The 13,149-nt window shown below is 38.3% G+C and overlaps 1 protein-coding gene across 3 annotated transcripts in view; it reads right to left on the bottom strand.

Annotated features, from left to right (window-relative positions):
* Cbfb (core-binding factor subunit beta) overlaps positions 1 to 13,149 on the bottom strand; it is a 47,302-nt gene that overhangs the window by 18,670 nt on the left and 15,483 nt on the right. For all 3 annotated transcript variants that reach the window (XM_031341132.1, XM_031341131.1, XM_031341133.1), the window contains one exon: positions 3,469 to 3,585. In XM_031341132.1, coding sequence (XP_031196992.1) covers positions 3,469 to 3,585 — 117 coding nt within the window. The remainder of the gene's footprint in view (positions 1 to 3,468; positions 3,586 to 13,149) is intronic.

Below are 13,149 nucleotides of genomic sequence, written 5' to 3'. Positions count from 1 at the left end.
ACAAGCATGCACACACATATGCACCCACACCAGTACCTACACATAAACATATAGAGACACACACACAAACAACAGTGAAACCAAGAAGAAACCCTAAAACAGGTCCAAAGAGATGGCTCACCAACTAAGGAAGTGTCTGTCATCCTGATAGCTATCTTTATTTGATCTCTGGGACCCAGAAAAGAAATAACCTCTGACAAGTTATCCCTTGTCCTCCAAACATACATGAACATGTACACATGTACATACACAAATACATACATAAAATGTAATAAAATAATTAAACTAAAACATAGGTGTCCAAAGTCTCCATGGAAATAAAATGTTTAACATCCTGTCATAGAGCTGATGTAGGAATATTCTGACCAATCTTGCTTCAGTGAATTTATTTTTACTATGTTACCTAAATTTATAATTGTATTTATTTAGGTTGGTGGTAACATCTTTCTTCAGCAATGAATTTAAAAAGTATGTAGTACAAAGTTAGTAATCAAAGCTGCCCAGTAGTGGTGCATGACTTTAATCCCAGAACTCAGGAAGCAGAGGCAGGTAAATCTCTGAGTTTGAGGTCAGCCTGGGCTACAAACCAAGTTCCAGGACATCCAGGACAGTTACACAGAGAAAGCCTGTCTCAGGAAAAGAGAGAGTGAGAGAGAATTAGTGAACAATTTTTTAAAAAGTTGGTGGTGGAATCCAAACTTCATGCTTCCCGCCAACATACAGGAAGTATAGTATATAAGGCATAATGAGCCAGGTGTATCACAGCTGTAATCCCAGCAACTAGAAAGTAGAGGCAGGTGGGTCAAGACTTTAAAACCACCATCTTCATTTTACGGGTTTAACAGAAACATGAACTACCTTGAGACCCTTTTCAAAAAAAACAAAAAAAGGAAATGAAAATTTTGAAAAAGCAGGGCACAGTGATGCACACCTATAATTCCAGTACTCAAAAGGCAGAAGTAAAGGTAGGAGGATTACCATGTGTGCGATACCAGCCTGATCTACAGTGTGTCACAGATCAGCTAGGGCTACACAGATCGACAGTATCTCAAATAATTCCAAAGAAAAAAAATTCTTAAAGTGTAGCACAGCCTGGAGTTAAGTCTCCAGTACTGAGAAGAAAAATAACAAAATGTGATAAAATAAAGAATGGGTAAAGACTTCTAAATTAAATTTTTTTCCCACATGATTTTATTAGTTATTGCCACTGCTGTTTTCAGTGCTAATTGAACTCAAGACCTCATGCCATATTAGGCAAGTGCTCTACCCCTAAGCTACATTCACTATGTAGGCCCAGGAAGGTCCTGAATTCACTTTGTAGTCCAGGAAGATCTTGAATTTGTGATCCTCCTGCCTCAGCCTCCTGAGTAGCTAGGATTACAGCTTTTGGAAACTGTTCTGTTTCTATGTAAGCATGCTGGAAGTACAGATGGGTGGCACTGCATCTATCTTTATGGGGTTCTGGGGTTCTGGGGATCTGACCGCCAGTGCCCACACCTGCAGAGCAAGCTCTTTACCCACTGAGCCATCTTTTCAATCCCTCCACTTTTCTTTTTAAGGCTTGCTTTCTCGGAGGCTACCTGTGGGTCAATATAGCTTAGCTGTTAAGTCAGTGCCTGATCTTCTATTTGGCTTAAATCCAGATCTGTGTGTGTGTATGCACATATGTATGTATGTATCTGAATATATAGCTTAGGCAAATGGTTTCCAAGTTCAGAGAGCTTGTGTACATAGCAGTAAGTGCTTCCACAAGCCTTCTGTGTTCTTTTTGGAGCTGGTGTAGCCTGCACGTGCACTAAGCTTTCCAGATCACATGGATGTGGTCTTGGTTGGGCCGCTTTAGCTATCTGTTTCCCTGTTTCTACATGAGATGGTAAAAGTCTGCCTGGTCTGCTAGCTAATTGTTTCCTGCAACAATAACCTTGTTAAGATTTTCTGTCAATGAAACTTCTGTTGCTTTCTAACATGACAGCAGAGCTAGTGGCCCTTATGTCTTGCCCAGAGGACAACTTAAATGACCAGAGACTCGGGAAGGACAGCAGCTCCCGACTACAACATCACAGACTTACTAATCTTAACAAAAATCAATAACTATGCCTGAACATAAACATCTCAATCTGTATCCTTTGGTCAATTTCCAAAGTACTTACAAAAAGTGGGTTTGGTTTGGTTTTGAGAAAAGGTCTCACTATGTAGCACTGGCTGCTTGGAATTCAGTGTGTAGACCAGACTGAACTTGAAACTCAAGACATCCACTTGCCTCTGCCCCTCAAGGGCTGGGATGAAAGGCGTGTGCCACCCAGTTGTTTGTTTGTTTTAAAACAATTTTTGTCCAGTTTATTAACACCTTTTAGGGAGATTATTTGTCTAAAGGGTTTTTTTTTTTATCCCCGCCCCTAAAAGGGTTTTCTCATATGTGCTTTTACAATTGTTTCTCTTCCTCTCCCCCATATTGTACTGATAAGCTAATAAAAATATTGAAAAGAATCATCTATTGGACTTTTAATTTCCCACCAGACAGACAACAGGTAATCCAATGACTAACCAGTGGCTATCCATTGAAGGAAAGACTTCCAAAATCAGGACTGGAATATAGTCCTCAACATTTTCAAGATTACAAGCATACGTCTTATGTCAGCTGGTTGTGTGTCAGCTTGACACAAGCTAAAATTATCACAGAGGAGGAAGCCTCAATTAAGAAAATGCCTCCATGGGACTGGGTTGTAGGCAAGCCTTTATGGCATTTTCTTACTTGATTATGGCAGTGGTTGATGGGCTCAGCCCATTATGAGTGGTGCCAAATAAACCCTTTCCTTCCCAATTTTTGGTCACGGTGCCTCATCAGAACAAAAATAAACCTACTACTTACTCTTCACTCTTTAAAAATATTTTAAAGGGCTGGAGAAATGGCTCAGCAGTTAAGAGCACTGGCTGCCTTCCAGAGGACCTACTTCAATTCCTAGCACCCACATGGAAACTGACACCCGTCTGTAACCCAAGTTCCAGGATTTCTGACACCCTTAGACTTACATGCAGGCAAAACACCAATAGACATAAAATAACAAAATAAAAATAAATTAAAATTTTTTTATTAAGCCCAAGTGGTAGTGTCACATGCCTTTAATCCCAGCAGAAGCAGGTGGATCTCTTGAATTCAAGGCAGTTACACAAAGAAACCTTGTCTTGGGAGATGGAAGTGGGGGAAGGTGTTTACTACATTTTATTTTGTGGGTGTATACAGGTATATGGGTGCACACCAGTTACATTGCATGTGTATGGAGGTCAGAGAAGTTGGCTCTCTCTACCATGTGGGTCCTGGGAATCAGGTCCTTAGAAGACTTTTACCTGCTAAATCATCTCACGAGTCCTAAACATACTACTCTAAAGGTGAGGTAAAGTAGTTCCCCAAAGACAAGTTTAGGGACTAAATAAAAGGACTATACCCAGCAAAGGCTGAAATCACCCTACCTGGGCTCGCTCCTCATCAAACTCCAGGCAACCCATACCATCCAATCTGTGGAGATCAATCCAGCCCTTCCATATAACACATACTCCATTCAGAATCATGGGAGCCTTTAAGTATACCTAAAAAACATAAAAAAGACTGATGAAAACCAATAGAAAACCAGACATGGAGTTTTCTTCCTTAGGATCTATATAAACGTGTGTGTGCGTGTGTGCCGCGCACGTGTAAGTTTTATTATCCTGTTACAATTGTTGTCTCCAAGATGTACTACCTATCTATTAACCTACGCCCAGTCCTAGAAGCTTCTAGCCTGAGTACAACCTTATCTGAACCTAGAATGTTTCCAGTCTCTGAGATTCACTGCTGAATAAGCTCACCCATTTGTAGAGCTTTCTGATCTCTAGCTGGCTAGTTCAACTTAGCTGTTCTGGCTCAAACCCTTCTCTAAGATGACTGATTCAAACTGGCTTCTTTCAGCCTCTCCTGAATTGCTCTCCTTGGCTTCATACTAACTTTTGGCAATATGTTCTGATCTTCTAGCTCCTTCTGTCTTCATCTGTGTCTAGCTTGTTCTCTCTACAAGATGTCTCCGTACAACTGTCCTGGCAAAACTGCCCCCCCCCCTTTTCTCTCTGCACTGCCCCTCAAGTAGCTTCCCTTTCCTCTCTTCTCATGAGAGTTGGGCATATTCTGTTCTGTCAAATCTTCCTCTCTGTCACTTTACCTTCATAGTTTGGGATTAAAAGTGTGTGCTAAGGGATGAGCCAAACCACAACTAGAAACAAGTTTTTTCTGTAAACAACACAATCTTGGGGTTCACAGTATGATCAAATATCCTGCAACACATATGGATTTTTTTTCTAAATGCATTATTTGCACACCAGAAGACGGCATTGGATTCCATGAGACTACAGTTATACACAGTTGTATGTTGGAGAAATATCCAAAAGGAACTCTCTGGGATGCTATAACATCTTATGCCACTGAAAAACGTAAAATATGTAATACACTTTAATGCTGTAAGTTTAAAAAGGTTATCAATAAAATTTATTTCAAATTTACTGAGTTAAAAATATCCATCCTATAAGCCTTTAGCACTATCAGAAAATACCAACATCCTCACAGAGGTACCTGAACTATGCTGTCTTCTCTAAAGATAACCAATTCAGTCACCAAGTTTTCAAGTAAATAAATGACAGCAGAGCAAGTTATTTTAGTAGAATTTGTAAGCTGAGGCTTCCAATCACAGTAATTCTCACATTGGCTGATTTTTCTCAATAAGGATTTAAATGTAAAGAATGGCTGTCAAGACAGATATTGTATCACAGATATGACCCAAGAGAGGAATTTATCATAGCTCCTTACAGTCTTCTCTGCCCTAAAGTCAAATTGTTATGGATTTCAGGATGGCTCTGAACTCAGAATCATTCTACTTCCACTTTAAATGCTGAGATTACATTTTTGAGTCACCATACCCACCAGGATTGGTGGCATAAGTCTTTAGTCACAGCACTTAGGAGGCAAAGGCAGGAGGATCTACTTGAGTTTCAGGCCAGCCTGGGGCTACAAAGAAAGGTCCTGTCTTGAAAAACAACAACAGCAGCAGTAGCAGCAGCAGCAGCAGCAGCAGCAGCAGCAGCCAAACAAGAAAAAAGTAGTTAAGGAGGAAGAAGGGAATGGAAAAATGATGTGATTATATTATAATCTCTAAGTTTAAATAATTGTAATAAAAATAATAATTAATTAAGTCTGTTTGTCTCTCTCTCAAAGAACACCATATAGTCTAGGCTGGTCTTGAACTGATGATCTTCCTGTAACTACCTCTCAAGTACTGGAATTGTAGGCTTGTATCCACCATACCTGGCTACTTAAATCTTTTTTTTCTTTTATATCTTCTCTACCTCACTTATCAGAAAATAAAAATCAGCATAAATTTACATCACTCACTACCTTAAGTAAGATATTTAAAATATAGTGGAACTCTAATGAATTTTCAAAGTTCTAAGTAATCAAACACATCTTCATAAGTGAGATTTTCAATTATGTACACAAAATATGTTGTGACTGGACGAATCTAGTGCTAAAGCTGGCATTTTTATTACTTATGTGACGGAAAAATAGTAGGAAAGTTTCTCATTTTAAGAGAAAAGCTGGAAGCATACTATTTTTTACTCAAATTTAGCAGTCTCCTGAGCAAAGTTTTGGACTTTTGTTTTCAGAGATACTTAATAAAAACTTTCAGTTTATAAACAACAGAAAAGTTACTCCCCAAGTACTGGTAACATAAATCTACAGGTTTATGCCTTTATGTTACATATGCACAGTTTTCTCCATATGCTGAGAACAACTTCTTTTAAAAATAAAAGTTCAATAAACTATGTTGAACCAATTTCTACTTAAAGAAGAAAGAAGACTCTAAAAACGTAAGGTTCTATTTTTCCTCCCATTTGAGCAAGGGAAACTGTCTACAGTTATAGTTACAACTGTCTAACCACAAATTTCCTTTTGTTCTGATAAGTGCTCATTTCTTCCCACATTATAAATTTGCTATTATTTATTTATCCTTTTTTGAGACACAGGTTGGCCACTACCTCACTATATAGCTGAGTGACCTTGAACTCCTGCTTTCATCTTCCATGTGCTTGCAACCACACCTACACACCACCAAGTCCAGCCACATTTACTTCATCAGTGTGCACCTTTAGTCAAGTGACAATGCTTACCTCCTGTGCAACATCCCAGAGAAATGTAAGAACAATATCCCTCTATACTTTATATCAAAGGACTTGACTTACCATACCTCCAGTGAAGACTTCGATCCTTACGGTACATGGTAGAGAGTGTAACATTTCACTACCAAAGCCTATCTTATGCTAAATCCTGATACAAATCATGGGCAATTCTTCTCATATAATAGCTGAGAAAAAGTCAACTTCATGCTACTTTTAAACCACATTTGTGTTCTTCACAAATGGTTTATACCTTTTAAAATAATTCATTTTTTAAAGTTCATCTTTTACTTCTTTGTAAATCTTTCATAAAAAGGAGACCACCACTAATATGTTTTGAGAAATTTCTAAATGGCTTTAGAAAATGGATACATTCATTATGAAGAATAATGTCTGAACTTCTAATTTAAAATAACATTTGATGATCCTGGTGATTTATTTAATATTCACACTGAAATAAACAGTTTTATGTATAATCTTCAAAGTAAATGTTTGGTGCTTTTATATACTCATGAATAGCAGGCCTCAAAGTCTAAAAAAAATATACTGCTGTCTCTTAACAGCTGGTATTTTGTAATGCTAATTCAATAATGTCATTTAAACACAAAGACATTATTTCACTGAAAATGATGCCTTATTTCAATCTTTGAAAAGAAACATTATTGAATGTCCCAAAATGAAGCTCAATTGTCCAGGAAAAAATGTTATAGAAAATGGCCTCCACAAAGCCTTCAAAACTGGTATATAGATGCAGTAAATCACAGGATGCAACAAAACAGCCTCTCTTTCTAAAAGTTAAATACTACAGAATGAGACTTCACAGGTTTAAAAGTGACTTTAGCCTCATTTTTAAAAAGGTAAAATGTGTCTGAGTTCGAGGCCAGCCTGGTCTACTGAGTGAGTTCCAGGACAGCCAAGGCTACACAGAGAAACTCTGTCTCAAAAAAAGTAAAATGTGGTTTAACAAATTTAACTCAACAGTTAAATATCAACATTTTTGATATCATGTTTAATCCAAATTGCATAAATTACTTTATTTTCAACTTACAGCTTCAAATTCCCCATCATTAGAGCCAGAAAAGAAGTTCAATAAAAACATGCTTGTGCTGGGTGGTGGTGGCGCACGCCTTTAATCCCAGCACTTGGGAGGCAGAGGCAGGCAGATTTCTGAGTTTGAGGCCAGCCTGGTCTACAGAGTGAGTTCCAGGACAGCCAGGGATATACAGAGAAACCCTGTCTCGAAAAACCAAAAACCAAACCAAACCAAACCAAAACCAAACCATGCTTGTATCATCCAACTATATTATTGATATAACGGTACATTACTTGGTCATGAAAAGGAATGAATGCTGGACTGAAGATGGCACAAGCCTCTAGTTTCAGCACTTACTTAGAAGGCCAGAATGGAAGGACCAGTACAAACTCAAGGTACACAGGATGACTGTCAATCAAACAAACCCTATCATCACAGACACCAGCAAACCAAAAACTCAAACAACAAAAATCAAGTCCTGCTTCTATAACAGATGAACCTAATATTACAACACTAAGTGAAATAAGCCATAAAAAGGTCAAAATTATTATTTTTTAAAGATTTATTTACTTATGTATTTTATGTACATGAGTACACTGTAGCTGTACAGATGGTTGTGAGCCATCAGGTGGTTGCTGGGAATTGAACTCAGGACCTCTGCTTGCTCCGGCCCCACTCAGGACCCAAAGATTATATGTAAGTACACTGTAGCTGTCTTCAGACACACAAGAGGGCGTCAGATCTCATTATAGATGGTCAGGAGCCACCATGTGGTTGCTGGGATTTGAACTCAGGACCTTCAGAAAAGCAGTCAGTCCCCTTAACTGCTGAGCCATCTCTCCTGCCTAAAGGTCATAATTACTAAACTACCCATAACAGACAAATTTAGAGAGAAAAGAAATATGAGACTTCATTTTTTAAAATTTATTTATTATTTTTATATCTAAGTACACTGTAGTTGTCTTCAGACACACAAGAAGAGGGCATGAGATCTCATTACAGGTGGTTGTGAGCCACCATGTGGTTGCTGGGATTTGAACTCAGGACCTTCAGAAGAGTAGTCGGTGCTCTTAACCACTGAGCCATCTCTCCAGCCCCGAGACTTCAATTTTCTAAGCTATCTGGGCTAATATAGTAAGTGTGGTGACCATGAACACTATGGGTTCAAATCTGGAAGAAAGATTCCTTGAGGAATAAGTAGGAAATGGGGGCCAATGGGGAACTCTAAAACTCCGAAAAAGTTCAGCTTTTTAACAGAAGAAAACAATGCAGAGCAGACTATGAACAGCAAGCTAAGCAGATGAAAACATACTGTATCACAGGTTGATGTTCTCCTTTGTCGGGTCTATTATAGCCAATGTTACAGGACTTTAGGTCCCTCAAGTTTTTAGTACTACTTTTATTTATATTAACAAAGCTTTTGTCATAAACACACCCCTTTGATCTTTTTCTGACCAGGTCTAATTATACAGGCCTCACAGGCCTGGTACTCACTACTTGCTAGTGGCCAGGCTAACCTCGAAATCAAGTTTCCTGTCTTAGCCTCTGGAGTTCAGGAACGACAGATCTACCACTATACCTAGATAACAGATTCATTTTAAGACAGGATCTCACATGTAGCCACGGCTGGCCTGGAACTTGTAAATAGATCAGGCTGGCTTCAGACTCAGAGATCCACCTGCCTCTGTCTTCTAAATTCAGGGATTAGCATTCAGAAGACCCAGAAGGAGGTTTGATTTTATAGATTCATTTCAGTAAGACCAGACACTTTGTAAAATTCTGAGTAATTATTTACTTTTGAATCCAGAATGGGTTTTTTTTTTTCCCCACTAAAGCATATTACTGCTTTCATTAGATTCTCAAAGGGGTATGGAAAGCAAAGCAGCACTCAATGTGGTGGTAAAAACTGCTACTCCTCCTTTACAGACGGATCTTTGTAGTACAGAACATAAGACGGTAAGTACTCTTTCTTCCAGTAAATGGGCAGAGAGGAGGACAGAGGGAGGGGGAGGCACAGGGAGAAAGTTGATTTTGTTACCAGGGATCAAACCTAAAGGTTTGTATGTGCTAGTATGACCACAGAGCAAGATCCCTAACCTCAAACTTCTTTTAACTGCACCCCCTTTTAAATAGCTAGTAAACTTGGGTCCTGAAATTTAAGTGTCAGAAGAAAGGTATGAGGAAATCCGACCAAGTTCTCATTTATTAGCTTGTACAATATTTCCTTCTTTGAGGGTCTCAAGGCTTCTTGTTCTAAGAATGAGCAATTTGGGAACAGCCGTAACACCTTCAGCTCAGCTGTCTGTCATCTATGCCGATCCCCCATTTTAGGAAAGAGCAGTTTCTAGCTACAATCCAGAAGGCGGGCTGGATGGTTTTTGGTTGTCTGATGGGTTTGTTGTCATTAAAAGGGAAGTAGGTTGCAAATTGCTGAATGGTCTTGATTAGGGAGGAAATAAGGTATAGGAGGTTAGAGTCAGGGATTTCTTTTTCATTTTCTTTTCTTCTTTCTTATGTAGGGAGAGAAGGAATAAAAGGGGAGAGAAAGATGAAAAGAAAAAAGGGATATAGGAATAATAAGAAAAAGGGTAGATTATTGAATCTATTTCTAGACCAAAGAATATTAACAAATCAAATATTTTACTTTCAGTATACACTGTATATTGATACAGTTTATATTTTTATAAAAATAGAATAAAAGGATAGATTATTTAGTCTACATCTAAGCCAAAGAACATTAACAAACCAAATAATTTACATTTGCTATGGACTTTGTATATTGATACAGATTAATGTTATATTGTTATAACATACTTTGTATATATGTTTCAACTCTCATTTAAGGTACTGTACTTATGTGTTCTTAAAAAATGCAATGTTAAATTCCTTTTGAAGGCTACTATTATAAACTGTTTAGGATAATTAAATAATACAGGTTTCTCTGTATAGCCCTGGCTGTCCTGGAACTCACTTTGTAGACCAGGCTGGCCTCGAACTCAGAAACCCACCTGCCTCTGCCTCCCGAGTGCTGGGATTAAAGGCGTGTGCCACCACTGCCTGGCTATGTAATACAAGTTAGTAGCCAGTCAATCAAACTCATGGTCATGTTAAATACTAGTTTAGTTACAGAAATATGTTTCCTAGGTTAAACAGATACTAAATAGTCAGAAATAAACAATGTTTGCCTATTCAGATATACTACAAATAGATAGTCTTCAAAAATGTCAGATAAATTTAAATTATTACTCTATTAGATTTAAAATATTCTATTAATAAAAGGACCTTTTTTTTCCTTTTTTCTTTGATAGTGACATGTCTAGTTCCTGGGTAGCTAAGGTGAAGCAAAAACTGAAGGCAGAAAAGCTATGGCTGAAAGAATTTCCATGTTTGAGTTACTCTAAAGATAATTTTGTGAAAAGTAAAGCAGAATAATTGTAGGTTTACAAACATACCCAATGCACATCCGTATTGAGTCACAAATCAATACGAACAGAAACCAACCTCAAAGCTATTGATAAAAGCTAACAAAGACTTCATTCTTTAAAAAGAAAAAAAAAGATAATCCTTTAATTGGAAGGAGTATCTCACTTCTCTATAGTAAGCTGATAAGCAGGGAGGGGATGCGGGCACATGCCTTTAATCTCCCGAGGGAGAGAGCCAGCCTGGTCTACAACCAGGACTACCAAGAAACCCTATTTAAAAAAAAAAAAAAGAAAAAAAAAAACCAAACCAAACCAAACCAACAGTTAACATTCAAAATGTTTCTGAGACTAGTCTATTAACTGAAATACCAGAGAAACATTAAAATAAAATGATTACCCTTAAGTCTCTGAATGTTTAAAAGTTATTAAGTATATGGGTGTTGTGCCTACATGTATGTCTGTGTACCACATGTCTTTTCTGGTGTCCTAAAGGACAGAAAAGCAAAGAGCACAGCCACTGGATCTGCTGGAACTGGAGTTATGGATGGTTCTGAATTGCCCTAGGGTGCTGGGGATTGAACCAGAGTCCTTTGGAACAGTTGCTGGTACTCTTTTTTTTTTTTTTTAAAGATTTATTTATTTATTATGTGTGAGTACACTGTAGCTATCTTCAGATACCCCAGAAGAGAACATCAGATCTCAATATGGATGGTTGTGAGCCATCATGTGGTTGCTGGGATTTGAGCTCATGACCTTCAGAAGAGCAGTCGGCACTCTTAACCACTGAGCCATCTCTCCAGCCCAGTTGCTGGTACTCTTAACTACTAAGTCATTTCTCCAGGCCCCCAGAATATTTAAATACTTATTAATAAACCAGCAAGAAAAAAAAAGTTCTTAGCTTCCCTGTACTAATCATTTCCACACTATTTACTTTTTAGTTGTTATTGTTTATTTGAGGTTTCTGATTTTGAGACAAGGTCTCACTATGTAGCTCAGTCTGGCTTGACTCCCTGTCTTTAATTTCCTAAATGCTGAGATTATAGGTGTATACCGCCTATAATGCCTGGCCTTCAAAACTTTTTTTCACTTAGCACCAGATTCCTCACAATTTACAATCAATGAAAATATCTCCTTTAGTAAAAATTAGAGATCAAAGTAAGTAAAATGTGTGAGACACAGACCATCACAGAAACACTGCTTACATACACACTTCCACCAGTGCTCTCATGGCAGGTTTTTTCCTATGGCAAAGAGCTAGCTCCCTAGCCCACCCCCACCCAGACAATGAACAGTTGTTCTATCCACAAACTAATGAATCATCAGACAAGCTAGCTGTAATGCTAGACTGGCCAAAAGCACCCAGGAAAACAAGACTCCACTGATGAAATATGTACCTTGCTGCCCAACTGTAATCACTTCTGTAGACCAGTTAACAGATTCCTTTAAAAGACTTTTCTCTGACTCATGCTCCTTTAGCCACATGGTCATTTCTGTTCCTAAGTGCACAGCCAGGCACTATCAGATAATCATACAGTCATTTATTCACATTCTGAAACAACTGGGTTGCACCCACAGGAGAAAACATGTTTCTTATAGTGATCTAATGTAAGGTACAAACCTACTTCATATAATGCAAACAACAAACCATAAAATAGAAAACTAGAAAATATTTCTGAAACATGTATGTCCATACATTTAAACACATATCAATAAAACTAGTATGCTGCTGGGAGCGGGGGAAAACAAATGTAATCCTAGTACCTGGACTAAAGTAGGAGGATCAAGTTTGAGATCAGCCTGAGCTATATAGTAAGATCCTATCTCAACAAAGAAAAGGAACTATGTTAACTGACCTCAGATTTCTGTTCTCTTCATGAGAGCTGGGCACAGTGGCTCATACCTGAAATTCCAGCACTTGGGAGAAGATCAGGAGGGTCATCCTGTACTTCTTGGCAAGTTCAATGCCAGCCTGGGCTACATTAAGACTGAGTTTCCAAACAAAAACAAACAAACCACCCTCACAGACCTAACTCTGCCACCAATATCATGAGATCTGTATACCTTCCCACAAAATAAAAATTGTATTAACATGTCACTAATATGCTTTCTACATACTTTTTACTTGATTTCACTGTATTTTTTTCTAAGTGAAATGCCTGTTATACTTCTGAGTTAGAACTCAGAAAAGTGGCAGGCATGATAGTGCTGCTGCCTCTGAGAGCCCATAAACATCTGCAACAAAGCTGAATGCAGCTGCATCCTGAGAGTCATGCATCTTATCCTCTAAGATCTTCATCTGAAAACCATAGTCCTTTCCCTTCTGTGAACTATTAGTACACATGGTAAGAAGGCTCATTGGTGAGAGCAATTGCTACACACACACACACACACACACACACACACACACACACACACACACACGCTGTTACAAATCAAGAAGGAAGGAAAATAAGAGGCAATATATCAGCTGCGTGGTGGTGGCGCACGCCTTTAATCCCA

Source organism: Mastomys coucha, unplaced genomic scaffold (genome assembly GCF_008632895.1).
Source record: "Mastomys coucha isolate ucsf_1 unplaced genomic scaffold, UCSF_Mcou_1 pScaffold22, whole genome shotgun sequence".
NCBI classification, from domain to species: domain Eukaryota; kingdom Metazoa; phylum Chordata; class Mammalia; order Rodentia; family Muridae; genus Mastomys; species Mastomys coucha.
This window is presented reverse-complemented; position numbering and strand designations above follow the sequence as displayed.